At 42.6% G+C, this 17276-nt stretch overlaps 1 protein-coding gene across 4 annotated transcripts in view; it reads right to left on the bottom strand.

Moving 5' to 3' along the window:
* The window catches only part of ZNRF2 (zinc and ring finger 2), a 55111-nt gene extending 41438 nt beyond the window's left edge, over positions 1-13673 (bottom strand). Inside the window, exon 1 of one of the 4 annotated variants that reach the window (XR_010434545.1) lies at positions 12363-13666. Coding sequence is in view for 2 of the 4 variants with exons in the window: in XM_064672143.1 (XP_064528213.1) it covers positions 12363-13110 (748 nt within the window). In the remaining 2 variants the exon portion in view is untranslated. Of the gene's footprint in view, positions 1-12362 lie in introns of all 4 variants that reach the window. The other 3 variants (XR_010434544.1, XM_064672143.1, XM_064672124.1) reach the window with 3 other exon arrangements.
* Between the last annotated feature and the right edge of the window lie 3603 nt (positions 13674-17276).

The following is a 17276-nucleotide window of genomic DNA, read 5'->3' as shown; positions in this document are numbered from 1 at the left end:
ATCAGTTTTAATGCATCTGTGCTTCAAAATACTGCTAATGAAAATTTACATCACAATTTTCAGTCTTGGGGAAATGCAAGTTAGAAATACTGGAGACAAGAAAATACCTAAAAATAGATCCCTAAAATAAAGAATTTAATCAAAATGGCCTCTTTTCTCTTTGATATAGAACTTTAGAATTATCTATTTCAGTGTGTTTCTCTTCAGTGTCACTCCTCCATTAGCACTACAGGTATATAACAACTTCTAGATAAAACTAGGATAATGCAGTTAAAATCCAAATTGGATATACCACCCAAAATTGTGTCTTTCAAGTAAAAAAGGAAACAAGTCTGAAACTCAAGCACTGTTTTGACTTTAAATGTATTTTTAAGATCCAGCTAAATCAGTATTTCTGCACATTTATTTTTGTTTTCAACAGTACTTCAGTTACTAATAAAGGTGTTGCAAATAAGATGACTCATCCACGCAGAAAACAGCATAAGGGCAGGAAAAAGGAAGAAAAGAGGAGAGGGACTCAATAAGTGACACAAACAGAGCTTTAGTGTCACAGTACCGTAGTTTAAGAGCCTGGAAAACAACTGCATCAGCACTCATATCCATGTATCCTGATTCCCTCTAAGTAAGAGTAACAACACTACCATTCCACAGAGACGTTTTCTCCTCCTCTTTCTTGCTTACAAATTTGGGATCCTTTCCAAAGGATTTCCTGTGAGGGTAACATTTGCTGGGGTGCTTATGTTTTTCACTCATTTTAATTCTGCATCTTTGTTGATAGCGTCAGGCCATTGTTGAATACAAGCATTTGGTTTTAAACATATTTCAAAGAACGCTTGCATGCTACAGCTTACAAAGTTTTACAGTTAAGAATAGGCTGCCATGGGACACTCTTAAACAGCCCAGAGATAGCACAAATCCATGATGGGAAAATGAAGAGAAATAGAACCCCTAGAGGTGCATCTTATAACTAATATTTTGCAGCACTTTGGAAAATACAGAACATGTTACAAACATTACAGCTAAATACAAGTAGAAACGTTTGACTACTTCCAAGCATTGAAGAGGCTTCCTCATGTGGACAAATTATGCATCACTCTTGCGTTCCTAACCTGCAAGCTACAGTATTTGCTGAACAAAACAAGGGGAAAACCAGAATAATCACCAAATTGTTGTCATGTCATCTGGACCAGAATACCTTCAGGTCTCCCATTCTCAGTTCATTATAGGAGAGCTAGTAGGTACAGTAATTTCCAATACTATAATAGCCACGTAGCCCACATTCTCTAGTGTATGTTTTCAGCATTGGTGAGGTACTGGAACAGGTTGCCCAGAGAAATTGCAGATGCCCCATCCCTGTAAGTGTTCAAGGCTAGGTTGGATGGAGCTCTGAGAAACTTGATCTAGTGAAAGGTGTCCCTGTCCATGGCAGGGGGGGTGGAACTAGATGATCTTTAAGATCATCAGTGTAGGATCCATGATCCTACATTAGCCCAGCACCCTGTTTCTCAGCATAGTTAGCAATCCAGGTGTATCACCAAACTAACAACATGGTTGTATAGCTTTTCAGACTCAGAAAACCAACAGCACTCAGTACCACCCTGCATCCTCCTTCAGTACCAGTCTATACCCTCCATACTACACTTGCCATTTTCATTAGTTAAAGAACAATTTGTGGTATGGCAGAGATGGAAGGAACAACTTTTGGATAGCAAAATACGAGAATCAATTCTCCAATACACTTCAACAGGGATCCATTTTTGGATGCTTTTGGTTACTTCTAGCTCTGCTTCCAAGTATGTGTTTTTCATCAATAAAATACCAATTCACCTAAGATGGAGGTCAATATCATTAACCTATTATTAATAATCAGGCAACAGCCATACATAAGCAAGTATTTTGCAGAAAAAGATTGACACGTCTGTTACAACAAATATAAGGCAAGTCATTCTTAGCATTGATAAAGACTATTCAGAGTAGAATTTTTTCCAAGAGTTGAAAGAAATTACAGATATTAATTTCTACTGACTATTCTAAAAGCAAGGACTACAGCTATGGTCCTAGAAACCTTTTGCTCTGACAGTAAGTAATTTAAAAGGTCAAATATTGAACACGTTTTTTAAAGAATGATTTAGCCACTGATCAAAACTACAGCTAGCCAATCCCTAAAAGAGAAACAACACTAGCCAGAATTTAAAAATTAGAATGCTTTTGAGAACCACTCCATGACCTCAGATTCTATGACAGCATAAGTATGTGTGGATAGGAACGATCTCAACACTGCTGTCAGTCCAAGCAGTCTTCAGCAGACTTAATTCTAGCTCTCTTTTCATAAATTAATAGATTTCCCCAATGTATTAAACAGTTTAACATCAAGAAATTACATCATCCAAGCTTAAAACTCTTTTATACATTTCTTCAAAATAAAGTTTTAAAGCAAAATCTTTAAATACATATAAAAGGTTGGTTGCCTGGACACCTGTAGAGCGAAGTCATATACACCAGCCCAGCCCACTAGAAGGAACTTTTGCCCTCCAGCTCTAAATGTGTTCATCACCTCCTTTTGATCTGATCAGCCGAACACAACTGTGTGCTTTACAACCTGGGCCGAACCAGTCATCCATTTCCCCCATTTGCACAACATAAAACACATTATTTGCATTAGACTTCTTATTTCTTTGTTTGCAGCAGAACTAGTCCCATGTTTCCACAGAACATTTCCTCCACTCCCCAGTTTTATGCTGTCACTGGATCTTGATCTTATCAAGTGTGTGTAAACTAGTTTATTCTGGTACACAGTTTATTATGCTAGCAATGGAATCTGTATTTTCTCCAAAGCAGAAGCTATTTCAGTACTGTACTTCATTTTCAATAGCATTTTCAAAATCTTAGTTTTTCACGCCCATGGTTACAAAGAAGCTCGGTATCATGTGTCTTTGAAAATGTTATCACTTACAAAACACACAAATTCACAGATATGAGACATTCGGATATAAACTAATCCAAGGCTGAGCTGGAGCAAACATACAATTAAAATTAACTTAAGAGTAATGTATTTCAGTCCTTAAGAAGCGAGGCAATGCCTGTACACTTGTCATCTAGTATCTAAACGTCACTCATCTAGTATGCAAATCTTAGGACCGCCAAATTAGATATTCAAAGGGTGTTTCTTTGATAGCATGCAGCCCTTTTACATATGTGATTTTCATGCTGGCTTCGTTCATGTGCTGTTCTAGTAGATCATTTCTCTTTAGCCAGCAACAGCCTTATGGCAGTATTGCATGGGTGGAAAAGGTATTTTCTTTCTTTACACAGTACTTTAAAAATAAAGAACGAGTATTACAATTATGTTTTATTATTTTGGAACTGTAATTCACTAACAGATTACTAGAGCTTTAACAAAAAGCCAGGTCTTCTTTGCTCTGCCTTGTGCTTGGCCAGTCAAACTAATTGTCATTCACAAAGCACTACTCCCATAATAAAACAAAAACAAGTATCTATCCACACTGATCTGACTACCTCTAACAACTATACCCACATGGATAAGGGAGTGAAAAAATCCCCAAACCAAAACATTCAAGCCAGCCCTAATTTACCATTAAGGTTGAAAAATCACAACATTCAAAATTAAAATGAAGACAGCTGCATAGCTGATCCTGTATTTAGGCATTTTACAGCTGAACTCAGTCATACTACCTTTCAGGAAACTTCATCACAAACAGCTCTGAAGATGAATCATGATTATCCGGTTTAAAAAACTGTAGAAGCCCTGAGTCCTGAGCCCACTCTGCACAAGCATAGTACACCTTCCAGAATTCAGAATGCAGGTGTGTGACTTTAAACTCCTTCTTCCCAAAGGACAACACTACACACAAGAAAATGGACAGCAAATTCTGAGGTCTGGCATCTTAGGCTAATTCAGTCCTCCTTGCTTTAGAGTAGTCTGGTCACCCTTGCTGATACAGCAAAAACAATGAGAAGAGGACTGCTCACAGTGGAAGCAGTTAAATGACCACAGAGAACTGCATTTTACTATTGTCACTGTTCTTTATATTCTGGAGATCATTCATCATTATCTCTCTGAAATTTGCTTGACTGATGATGCTCTGATCTATTTGGTAGCATCACAGGATTTTCTCAAGATAAGCAAGATTTTTTTCCCCAAACTGGAACTTCAATCCATATTCACACCCAATCCACACTGAAGAATATGAGGAGTGATGTTCTTCATTCCACAATAAGTAAAGCTTCTAATAGCTGCGGGAAGTCAGGATTAAAAAGTAACATGATTTTATGGAACTATCTTTGATTCTTGACAGAGAGACAATCTATATTGTAAGTTTTCTGAAAAACTATCACCAGATTGGTCCGGATTTCATTATAACAGAAATTTAAGATTCTCAAAAGACTGCTTGTGTGTTCAAGCAATCTGCAGAAAGCACCTCTAAGCAGAGTTTTCTTTTGCTGCACACGGAAAACTTCACATCTATTACTGTATGCTCTGGCAGTTTTTATTTTAGCAGTACAGAAAAACTGCATTTAGGTGACACTCAGCACAATTCAGCAAAAACCCATCCTTCAATTCTGTGTCATATTCAATACTAAAAGACAGATGCATCTGTATTTTAATAAGACATGGGGTCTTCCCCTTTTTGCACTGAGTCCTGACAATTTGAAAAACGTGGTAAATGCCTTAACTACATTTCAACTCAAAAAATTGTATATACACCAATACTTTAGGAAAAAAAAATCCAAGAGAATCATAACTAGGCTTCATTTTTTTCCCCAGAGAACAGCCTTTATGCATGTTCAAGCAATGTGCTAGTATTGACATAACAAAGGCTGTCATTTACTAGTATTGATAGCATTCCAGATGCTAAACTAACTTCCCTATCTAAAAACTTCACCTTCAACTTTTAAAACCATAATGAAAATGCAGTATAAATCAATCTGACAAAAGGATTAATTATGGGAGCCCAACGAGGAAGTGTTTTGGAATACCACTAGTTTTAAAAGCCATTTACAGTTAAAATGTTACCAAATAATTGCTTTATACAAATGACACTTCATATGGAAAGCCAAAGAAATTGTAACAGCTTGTTTTTTCTTGCCATTATTCTTAGGTGAATTTATTATAAGTTACTAGAAGACACGCATAGTGCACGCCAGATGAGAACTCTGTATTTATAGCACACTAAGTCAGTCAGTAAACAGAATCTACTAAAAATATCCCCAATGGTATGCAGCACACCCACCCTTTAGGGACACTTCACAGGCTGTGGTGGTCTGATTTTTAGACAGAGCAGACAAGCAAAAAGAAAACACCCAGGTAGGTCAGTTCCTAAAGACAACTAAGAGTAAGAGTCAAATCCCACACAACACTTGGTATTCTGTTTGGCAGGCAGTCAGACACCCTAAGCCCTATGAGATTTTCCTATGTGCTTCCTGATCTCTCTAGGTCAATACTATTCAATTTCCACGCAGAAAATAGAAGCATGTCCCGAGTGAAAGTGAGAACCAGCCTCATTCTTTCTATGGCTTACCCTCCCATTTTTGCAAGCATCAGGAATTTGAAGCCTACCAAACAACAGACATCAAAGAGATCTGGATACACACCGAGACATCCTTATGAAAGTCATAATGATCATTTACAAAGGAAAGATGGCTTTGGGAACACAGGCACTTGTTTAGGGATTATATAACCCCAGATAACAGACAGCAAAAACACTTTCCTAGATGCTTAAGAAGTGCTGTTCTGGTTTTACTCAGGTAATTGTGATTTTATACAAATTGTTTTCTTTTGATTGGTAAGATGCATGTCTTTAAAGATATTTCACAATAAAAACTAAGAGCATTCAAAGGTTTCTCACTTTCTTTTCATGGGTTAAACATCTACAAGAAAAGCACGCTCTGCTACCAAAGTAAATGAACACAATCTGTAGAAATTACCATACGTCTCTTCTGAAACCAATTAAGCTATTAATGGGCAGCAGACACACTGCAGAATATATTTAAAAAAAATATAAGATAGGTTGCATGCAAATAGCAGGGAAAACCTACCCAAAAATCTCCATAACGTTATTCAAAACTTAAAAGTTTCCTGCAAGAGTAAGACAGCAAATCAAGAACATTTGCATGATCAAGTTTTCCATGAACAGCTGGCAAGAACAGGAGAGGAGAACTTACCCAAACAGATGTGTAGGCAATGTGTTCTAAAAATAGTTTTGAATTTCTAGCAGTGACAAACGGCTTTCTTTATAAGACAAAGAAATTACTTGGGAGGTTGTTGGAGACTAGTCTGCAATTATGTGACAAAACATGTCAGAATATCTGGGCAAGATAGGTATTCAGAAGACATTAAAGAGGAAGGCCTTTGTTTGAACTGGCACTGCAAAGGCTCAATCAGGTATCATCACTGCCTTGATAGCCAAAAGAAATATTTATATACGCCATTACAATTAGGTAGTTTCCTTTTCTTCAGATGGTTAACTATTTACATTTCTCCCACAAATGCGGTGTTGCTATTTTTTATTATTTGGCTTCTTCTAACCCCTTCTGTTTACCATGAAGGAAGAGAAAAAAAAGAAGCCCTTCAAAGAGCCTCTATCATACACCTCAGTCTTTACTTCACTGCCCCAGGCTCCTTATCACAGAGAGCTGTCTCCAACTGAAAGAAATGAAAGATGGCTCCCAGGGGCTTCAGGAGCACTACTAGAAGCTCCAAACAGTTCTTTCAGCTCACTTTGTCCAAACACTTAACATTTGAGACTAAAAGCACTCTCTAGGTTGAGCTGAAGGAGGCAGCTGGTGGTTTTGGAACATCTGCTACTTTTTCTTGTCCCCTTTTAAGGAGGGTTTACACCTTTGCTGCCAACCAGGAACTGTATGCTACACACTGAATGCATGCAGAACAGAAGAGCCCACTAAACACAGGAACAGTGAGACCCTGAAAAGGAATTGGATTCCTCAAACCCTTTAGTCAGAATAGCTCTTCTGAAGCCCCTTATCAATAGACTTATCCTTGGACTGCCTTCCTAGCACATTGGATTTTTCAGTCTGTATTTTGGTTAAGGGGATGTTAATACATTTCCAAAATCTCCCATATCTTCAGAGACTGCAAAACTGACTCCTGTCTCTCCTTTGGAGTCAACTCATTGGTATAACTAATAGAAAATGAGGCACACATCTATCTCTTCCCTCTCCAGCTATGTGGTTGGAAAGTTATGTGTATGCATACAGACATGTTTGTATTTCTCTCAACTTTCAGACTGATCTCCATTTTAACCTTCTGCAATCAGCACACTTCAGCCAGCCTCTAATTCTTCCAAAGTGGACAAACATGGATATGATTGTGTTTCACTGGCACAGCCAAGTGAATAGAAACAAGTCAAAACACCAAAGCAGAGACAGCTCCTTCACTTTTACTGTTTTACACCTTGTAAGACCTATGAAGTACGACAGCAAAACTATCTCAAAATGCACATGGGATTTTTTTTGTGTTCACAACAGCAAATAGAAATGTTATCATACCTTTAAAAAAGGGCAGAATTTGTTATAGCTTTCATTAGACTAAATCTTTACACTCTTTCCTCATTCTGAATGGCTAGGAAGCAATTTAGAGAAATACATCAAAGATTCACTGGCCTTCCTCAAACATAAAAAAAATTCCAACTGCCAGGAAGATACATCTAGTGGTACCAAGACATACAGGCTGAAACTACAATAGCAAGTTTCACTGCTTCTAAGGTGATTCACATGGACAGGATATCCCAACAGTCTCACTGCAAGGCTCGCTTCACAGCACTTCTCCCAGTTCAGGGGGCGAAAACCTCAGAGCTATTCCAACTCCTTTGGCTGGTAACATGGGAGCAGCATTGAAGTTTGAATTGTTTAAAAGTTTCATGATTTCTCAAAGCAACAGTACTTGTGTCATACTGGAAGAGAAGGGTAAGAAAGTGAGCAAAAGATAGTAATACTCTCCAAAAAAAGGTGTGGGAAAGATGAGAACCTCAAGAACGTATCCAAATGCATCATATAACTAAACAGATCTGATGGGAAACCAAACAAGACGTGACTTTCTAGTCAGTTTGAGAGATGTCTAAAAAATTTCTTTTCTGAGAATTCACATCATTCTTCTACTGATACCTGCTTCCTACAATCCAGTTAGGAATTCAGGTTATAACCTGAGGCTTTCATAAACTTTTTTTTATAGAATGAAGAATCGATTCATTAGTTCTACCAGCTATTATTACAAATAGATGCTACTATAACATATCTATAAATTTCTACCCATACTGTGCAACATACATTTAGTAGCTAGTGATAAATCCTGCAAAGTACTTCATAAAGAAATGTCTGATCATTATTTGGCTTAAGAAGTACATAACAAACTTCCTTCTCCTAATAAGAGATGCAACTCTTATGCACATGCAACTTAATCTCCAAATTATTACTACAAATCTTGGCATATGCCTGAAAGCTGTTAACAGTTGTATCTGACAACACTATATATTTAAAAACCTGTCTATAAATACATGATAAAAAATTGTATATGACTGTATACAACACGATCTGAGATTTTGATAATATTCGTACAGTCTCTGCTCAATCAACTTGAATAAAGAACTGATGTGGAAATTAAAAAACTCTGTGTGAGTTTCTGCTATCTTCGGTTGAATTTTTATATATTATTCCCTAAGATACTCTTCAGACAAAAAAAGTTTAAAGCCTTTGTGGTATTATAACAACATTCCCAAGAGCAGCTTTAAATTTGAACACCTAGGCGTTTTCACCAAGAATTCTCCCAGTTATGACCACCCAGAAACAGGAACACAAACGCAAAGCAGGTTCTGAGGAGCTGTCAACATTTTAAGTGATGGAAGTAACACATCAGCAGTTACCCAAAACAAAAAAAATTTCAAAAGACCATCCATTTTTAGCTGAACCAATTGCTGCAAGCATCACCGACAAAAACAAGGCATACTGTAACTACAGCAGAAGCTTTGCTGCAGTGCTGACAGTGTACACACCACTCTGTAATGCCTAAAAACACAGTGGAAAAACTAACTGTGGATCTCAGGGTCAACCCTTCTACACACTGTTCATAACAGAAGGTAAGAATATTTACTTTGGGGAAGTCCCATTCACTGAGGAACAGAGAAGGGAAACTACTGGTCAAAATTCCTGATAAGTGTTATCACCTTAAAGGAAGCTGGAACTTATTACTGTGCTGCAAGAAAGCTCTTGAACGTCACGCACAGGTTTGGCCCCTGCATCTGGGAGTGCCATAAGATCTTAAGGAATTTGGGTCTCACTCTACTTAATGCTCTAAGCCTACTTCAGGCATGCTCACAGCACAAAGCTAAACACGCATATATTTGTTTTGTGAGACCAAGGCCCCTAATTCCTGAGTGAATTGAACTCTCCTAGAGATGAGGCATAAAATCACAGAGCAGTATTTATTCCACTGTATGTTGTTCATAAAACTACACCAGCCTGAGGTCAGACAGGAACATGAGACCTTCACAGTCAGGAAAGGCTTTTATTACTACAGTTCCTATTAAAGGAACATAGACAATAACTGAACGTACTTTCCAATACATTGACATAATTTTTATATTTTCATTCAAATGGCATATTAACAAGCATAGTATGAATTTAAGTATGTTACATCAGAGGGTTAGTATTTATACATTACTTCAGCATGCAAAACAACTCAGTAAAAGTGACAATAGAGGGTAATTTACTAATGGCAAATTAATGACAGTAATTTAACAAATGCAACACCCACGTGTCACTGACTGATGAAGCCAAGCAGTATGCCTAGAAACACACATAGCTGGAGATTCAGTTCAACTTACAGAAGTTATTCTTGTTCTTTTTTATTTTAATTCTCATAGAATTGCTATACAAATCCTCAAAATTAATTTTGGCAGTCTTCAGGATAAAGAGAAATAAAAAGAAACAATTCAGCTAATTTGCAAGTTACAAAACAAGGGAGGGGACTTCAAGCATGCTTATGATACACAAGATAAATGCCAGACACCACACCTAGACAAGCTTGAGCTAGTTACCATTAGGACAAAAACAATGCTTCAAGTTATTTTTCACCACGCTGATGCTACTAATGTATGATCTACAGCGGGGCTACTTGCTCCAAGCATCCAGTTCTTACAAGGAATCAAGAAAGCACAAAGCATGCAACTAAATAAGGATGGCAACACTGAGTGTGATATGGGGTGATGTATCACTGATATCACAAAATATTTAAATTGAAAAAATGAATAATGTTTCAAGTGAGTCCTTTCATAGGTGTTGCAGTGTTATATGATTAAAGAGTTGTTCATCCCAATAAGATATACTGAAATTTTTAACGAAGAAGTAGATTCACGACCATCTTGTGACCACGTAAGGGCAGTGTATCTTGAAAATTGCTACTCACGCTCTTCACATATAGCACTCCTTATTTATTAGTGAGTAGATTAAGAGAGTGTACACCGCTCCTGGCATTCTTCCTGCACTGGTAAAAGCAACAAGCTTTGCATCATTTCAGCCTCTATAGTCTTTAATATAACAATGTCAGAGATTTGCAAAGGACAAAATACACTGTAGTAGAGCAATTAAAAAAATACTATGTGCCATAGAAAAGATCAAATTCAGAGTTACTTTGAAGAGACCTTCCTGCATCTGAATAAAACTTTCAAGGTTATTGATCCTCATCACATTTACATTTAAACAACTCACTCCTGGCAGCAAGTCAGGTTGTAATATAATGTTTAAGCCAGGAGACAAAAAAGGTTTCACCTTTGAGCAACAATTGGCTACACATTCTAATAATTCCCTTTTGCTTAGCCCGAGCTGCACAATGCTCCACGACAGGGGCATCCTTTCATCACCAAGAGAAACGTATGCACCTTATTCCTCCTCAAGCTACCTTGATGGTGTAATGAGCATCCTTCCAACAAAGCACTCCTACTGAGTAGCTTAGTACTATGGTAATGGTTACGTTTAATTTCTAAAGAGAAAATATTACTATAATGGGGTTTGACAGGTTTCTGTTAAGGTTTGACCACTGGGATGAAGCAGTTTTAGAAATAGGAAATAACATCTATGTGTCTCGAAATCAACACACCAACAAGAGGCGGCAGGTTATACGGCTAAAACCTCACATATCCTGCGAGGGTCAGACCCCAGACAACTCTGCTTTGGCTAAATTCTGTTGAATTACAGAAGACAAGAAAACCAACCTGCAACAAATAGTATTTACAAACGGATCAACAAGAACACAGAAACATAGGAGTTTTACATTAGCTTCTTCTTCCCCCCCCCCCCCCCAAAAAAAAAAGCATTTGGGGAAGTTAGTTAGTACTTAGAAAGGTTAAAATAGATGTGTATACATGTGAATTATCAATTCAATGCATCCATTAAAAAAATCAACTTGCACATTAACGTTTGACCTATATAAGCAACGACCTTTAGAATAAGCAGTACTGAAAGCAGTCAGCAACTTTGAAAGCAGCTGGCAACTAACCAAGAAGATTTTTAACTTTAAGTTAAAGAACATGGGCAGCAAAATGCTCGTCCTATACAGCCCAATTCATCTCGGTATGGCAGGAGAGACAAAAACCTACTACTTGCTCCACGTTTAATATGCTTCTTAAAGAGTCTCAGCTTCTTGGTTATTTCAGTTTAGCCGAATGTTTCTCATGCCTCGAGAGCACGTGTGCCCATCCTCAAGGCTACAGGGTACCGGTGCTGCAAGCCTGTACTCCAGTGGCACGGGCAGCTATCCGGCTCTACTCATCTCTTGCGGGGGGAAGGAACAAGGAAACTTATTTTAATTTCTGTTTTTCTTCATTGACTTTCTGAACAGGGAACACGAGAACTCGGAAAGAGGAACAAGCATCAGCCACACGTTAATCAGTACCTAAAGAGGAGTTTGGTCCGATTTTAGAATAAACGGCAGAGACACATGATCCAATTAAATTCTAATTATGTAAGTAGTAGGCAAGAGTATTTACACAGGCACTGATTACAGCTATTAGAGCCTAAAGTCGCCGGCTGGAGACGCTCCGCTTCCTCCCCCGCCGCCAGGCTCGTCTCATTTTTAACTTCCCCCCCTTCACAGCCCTCCCTACAGACAATAGGAGACGCCGGCCCGAGAGTCCCGTCTCCAAACCCATGCCCCCTCCGGCGGACACCAGCGTGGAGGAGCCGCCGCTCTCCCCCGAGTGATGTCCCCGAGTCCCACCTCGGGGCCGAGAGCCGGGGAAAGACCCCCCACATTCACATCCCACCGCCCGCGCCCCCAGCCCCGCAGCGGCGCAGAGGCAGCGAAACCCCCCCGCCCGGCCGCCGCCCCTTACCTCCGAACAGGTGCGGCGAGAGGTGCGCGGGCAGCGAGCCGATCACCAGCCGAGGCCCGCCGGAGGAGCTGCCGGAGGAGCCGCCGCCGCCGCCGCCGCCCCCCGCGGGCCGCTCCCGGCCGCCCTCCTCCGGGGTGCTGCTGACCGAGTCCTGCGAGCCGTAGGGGCCGACGCTGTGGAGGATGTTTAGGGCGGACTGCGCCGCCCGGGCGCCAGAGGCCGTGGCCCCCCCCAGGGACCTGCTCCGGGGTGCCGACCCCGCGGCACCCCCCGCCGCCGCCGCTCCTCCGGCCGCCGCCGCGCCGCCCGGAGCGGCGTGAGGCGCCGCCGCCAGGTGCGCGTACCGCCCGCCGGCGCCCGCCGAGCGCCCGCCGGTCCCGTTAGCGCCGCCGCCGCCGCCGCTGCTGCTGCTGCTGGAGGAAGGCAGATCCCCGCCCGAGTACGCCCGGGTGCGGCCATTGGCGGCGGTGGGGCTGCTCTGCTTCGCGCCCATGGTCCCGCCGCCGCCTGGCGCTGCCCGGTGCCCTTCGCCGCCGCCTTCCCCGCGGCGGCAGGGGGTGGTGGCAGTCCGGCCCCGGCGGGGCGATCCGAGGCGCGGGTCGCGTCGGGGAGAGGGGAAAGGGTTCGCCGGGGGAGGGGGACGGGTCGCTCGGTGGGTCGGTGTGGAGAGGGGAGAGCCGCCCGCCGGGATCCGGCTCAGCTGGCGGCCCCGGCGCGGCCGCTGCTGGCGGGTCCGGGGCGCCACCATGAGCTGCTCGGGACGGTGCTGGCTCCCGCCGCGCGGCCTCTTGGCCCCGCCGCCGCTGCTGCTGCTGCTGTGCCCGCCGCCGCCGCGACCGCCGCCGCCATCCTCCTCCGCCGCCGCTGAGCCCTGTGCGGGGCACCGGCGGCAGCAGCGCCGCCGAGGCCGCTCGCTCGCCCGCGGCGCGCCGTGCCCGTGCGAGGGAGGCGGGAGGGGGCGGTCGCCCGGCGCAGCCGCTCCTCTACCGTGTCGCCATGCTGGGGGCGGCACCAGCGGGCGGGGTGCGGAGCGGTTACGGCGGGCGGGGGCCGCCGCCTCCCCTTCCCTCCCCGCGCCCGGCGGGAGACCGGCCCCCGGCGGCGGCGCAACGAGCCGGGCCCCCCGCCTCGCCCCGCCTCCCTCCCCGCTCCTCCCGCAAGGTGCGGGGCAGCACCAGGTGAGGCCCCGCCTGGGCTCCGGCCGTGCTCCCTAAGGTGGGTAAGGAGGTCCCCTCGGTGGGAACCTGCTGGAGACAGACACACAGACACGCACGCACACACATACACGAGGGGGGCTCGCTGTCCACCTGCCCTGCCGGGAAAGGAGTAAATGAGCAAGAGCGCGGTGCTCGAGGGCGGGAGGCGGCCCCTGGGTCCGCTCTCCCCTCGAGCCCCGGCAGGTAAAGGAGGGGCGGAGCGGTGCAGCGGGAGGCGGCTCGGCGGGGCGGGCAAGGCCGGGGCGGCGGGTGCCCTCCTGCCGCCCGGTTCTCTGCTCTTGCGGCTCCAGCAGACGCCCGGATGCCCGACCTCGGCGGCCGGGGCGGCTCCTGGTTGCTCGGCTGGGCCGCTCCCCGAGTCCCAGGCTGGCGGGGCGGGCAATATAAGGGCCGCTTGGCCCCGTCGGGAGCTCTCCCGGGTCCGGGGCTTCCAGCCTGGGCGGTTTCCTGCCAGTCTCGGCTCTCCTGGAATGAGGACATACCAGGAGACATATGGGACGTATGGGGAAACTGGACAAGAAAGATGAAAATCTCGTGTCTCTGGTTCACAGTCGATACAGGAAAATCCCGTAGACCTCAGTCTCTCACTCAGAGAAAAACTCATATTTTTACAAAGAATTGACTAACCTGAAAATTTTGGCCCAGTGTATAATATCCATGTGGATAACAGGCTTGGTTTGCTCCTGACAAAATTATCAGAGACATAAAATTATTTTGTTCTTTAAAGGTATGTGATGTTGAATGTCATGTACATTGAATTTATATAAATATGATTCCTACAATCACTCATTCAAGGAAAACTGTTTTTATGGATTACTGTCTGTTCTAATACAAGGTATGTCACCATGAAGCACTGCTACACACCGACTCAGGTCTCTCCATCATACTGTCTCTGTAGGGACCCCAATTACATTCCTGCCTGTGTCACAATGGCATAGAACCCAAGCTGATTTACAATTAACACAATAAAACTGATCAAAACCTTAATTAATACACAAAGTATTATGTAACATTTTCTGTATTACATGTTATTATTACATGTATTATGTATATATAAGGTACAAACCTAACATTTACATGTACATGTTCCATTTACATGGAACATTACATGTACACTTATGGCATATTTGATGTTCCTCCTCAGATGCAAATAGGCACAAAGGCCTCCCTTTCCCCCTCCTTTCACCATCTCTGTTACAACTGCGTGTGGTCGTGTTCTGGCATCAGTGCAGCTCAGAGCTGAATTTGCAAAAAGAGGTACCATAGTTGGGGGTGGCACAAGAAATTACTAGCCCCAACTCTTCATTCCAACACCACTTTTCTGGACAGCTGAGACACTGTGAATAATCTGAACCCCATTTAGAGGATGCTGCTGTAAACTATTGCCCGTTTCAGTAAGAGGCAGTGATTCCACAGCTGTCTCATGAACAGCTTGGTCCTTTGTGTGCTGGGTGCTGGGCAGACAGCTGGGGTCGATAATCTGCCGTCCCAAGCTATGTCATCCCCACTTGTGAATTATAAGCTGCAGTCTCTCCTAGCAGTGGTAGATACTCCAAAGTAGATCAATCATGAGCACTTTCTAGTTGTTTTCTACAGAAAAAAAAATCAGTGTGAATACACTGTCTGCTCTACCACTGATTACTTTTTAAATCCTTGTCCAGCTTCAGTGAAATCTCAGAGACATTAATTGTATAGAAAATAAATGGTTATGTAGAAGATAGAGATCCTAATGTTCCCACCAAAAGGAAAGCTACCGTAGGAATTCCTATCTTGCTAGATTCCAAGAATCTGCTCAGGCAGGGGATGTTGCAAACATGACTCATAATTTCTGCTGCTCACAGAATGCCTGTGGCATGTTGAGCCCTATTGGAGCAGGTTTAGAGGGAGCATGCTCAGAGTTTTATGGAGTTTTTAAAATTTCCACTACTGAGTGCTAGTAGAGCTGGTCAGCTGCTAGAATAAACAGCATTTTGAAAGTAGTACATTGCTACACAGTACCACAGTACTTTCTGTATTTTTTTACAGTGGATCTAAGAGTTGAGTGGGTATTAAATACAGATTATATTTGACTGTGAATAACCTTTTATTCAATTTAGGATTAAAATATAAAATCTATGGGGGGAAAAAAAGCTCTTAAGACATCTAGCCAGTTACTGTCTAACAGTCAGAAAATTACCTTTAACAGCATAGGATATGTCACAGAAAAAAAGTCACAACAACAGTCCAGCCTGTGTTCCCTTCTCAGAGAGCATGACTGTTTCCTATGCTTTTGGTTTGTTTGTTTGTTTTTTTGAAGGCTTCAGTTTTTGTTTTGTATCTAGGACATATTTGCAGCTCTCTCACTATCAAGTGTGAGTCTAAACAAGACGTATCTCAAAGAACACCTAGACCTTCAGAAAAGCAATGTGTCATGCCTCTGAGCCAGCTTTCTCCCCTCTATTCTCCCCGTCTCTCTTAAAAATGGTTGAATAGAGATTTTTCTGCATATCAAAATTTGCTTTATATCAGCAACAGTACAGTTAGGTTTTCAGGCTAACGTTTCTTCTAACAAATGTCTACTAGTCTTTTAGTCTCCTAGAGGCAAGTACCTGGCACTGTAACCTCCACCCCTTTGTTCATTAACACACTCCAGAAATAGTTTGCATAAAAAATTCCTAAGTTAAAAAAAGTAAGTAGTGATGAGAGGAAACAGTACAGAGAGAAAGCAGAATATCTTGGTGCTGACCATATTTCCACAGATTTCAAGGACTCAATGGAAAGCAGATAGTTATATAAAAATTGACTTTGATAGGCCTATATGGGTGAATGCTGCTATTATTCCTGTGGAAACATATCTAGGGACTCTTATTCATACTTAAATAAGCACTACTTGTTCCTTGTCCAGGATAGTGGGAAAAAACTGGTTTAGACAGGCAAATATACTTGCTGTTCTTTGTTACAAGCTGCATACCTCCACTTCAGTTCTGGTTACACCACCTCATCTATCAGCAACTGAAAATAATGAACTTGTTTCTTGACCAGTTTCCTTGAACATACCAAGTGGCAGGTGTGCCCTAGGCATACAAAATTAGCCGTCAATTCATAATATTGCACATTTTGGAAAATGTGTGCTGATAAATGGAACAGGGAGGGGTCTGCATTTTACTCAACAGTGAGCTATGCAGACAGATCAGCCCCCCTCTCCCTCCCTGCCCCCTTCTTTGGTGGCTTTTAAAGGGACACTGAAACAAGGATTTAAGCAAGGTTTCATTTCTGACAGAAGCATCTGACCCTGAACTAATAAAGCCAGCCAGAGTTTCATTCTGTTCAGAACTGATCAGACACTCTTTTCTAAAGGAGAAAGATTTAAAAAGTAGCAGCACAGACTCATAACATGCAGCTTAATTTTATAATAGCTAGTGTGGGCTCCTAAAAGGGTTTGGCCAACTAGATTTTCTGAGCAGTTACCAAACTAGAAGTGCACAATGTGATTGGAAGAGATCAATGCAGTTTTTACATTACTGTGTATTTCATCTGTTTAAAATAAAAAGTGCTGCACACCGCTTCTGCACAGATACTGAAAATAGACACTTCTGATGTGTTCTGTTGCTCATAGAGAAAACAAAACAGAACATTTTGTCCCTCTGAAATAAGATGTGTAAAAGAGACATGCCTTCCATCTGTAGCTAGAGTAAGCCATCCAGCAGGCGAGAGTTTT

The sequence above is a fragment of the Pseudopipra pipra genome, chromosome 1 (genome assembly GCF_036250125.1).
Source record: "Pseudopipra pipra isolate bDixPip1 chromosome 1, bDixPip1.hap1, whole genome shotgun sequence".
Taxonomy (NCBI): domain Eukaryota; kingdom Metazoa; phylum Chordata; class Aves; order Passeriformes; family Pipridae; genus Pseudopipra; species Pseudopipra pipra.
The sequence above is the reverse complement of the archived record's forward strand: the minus strand, read 5'-3'. Positions and strand labels throughout refer to the sequence as shown.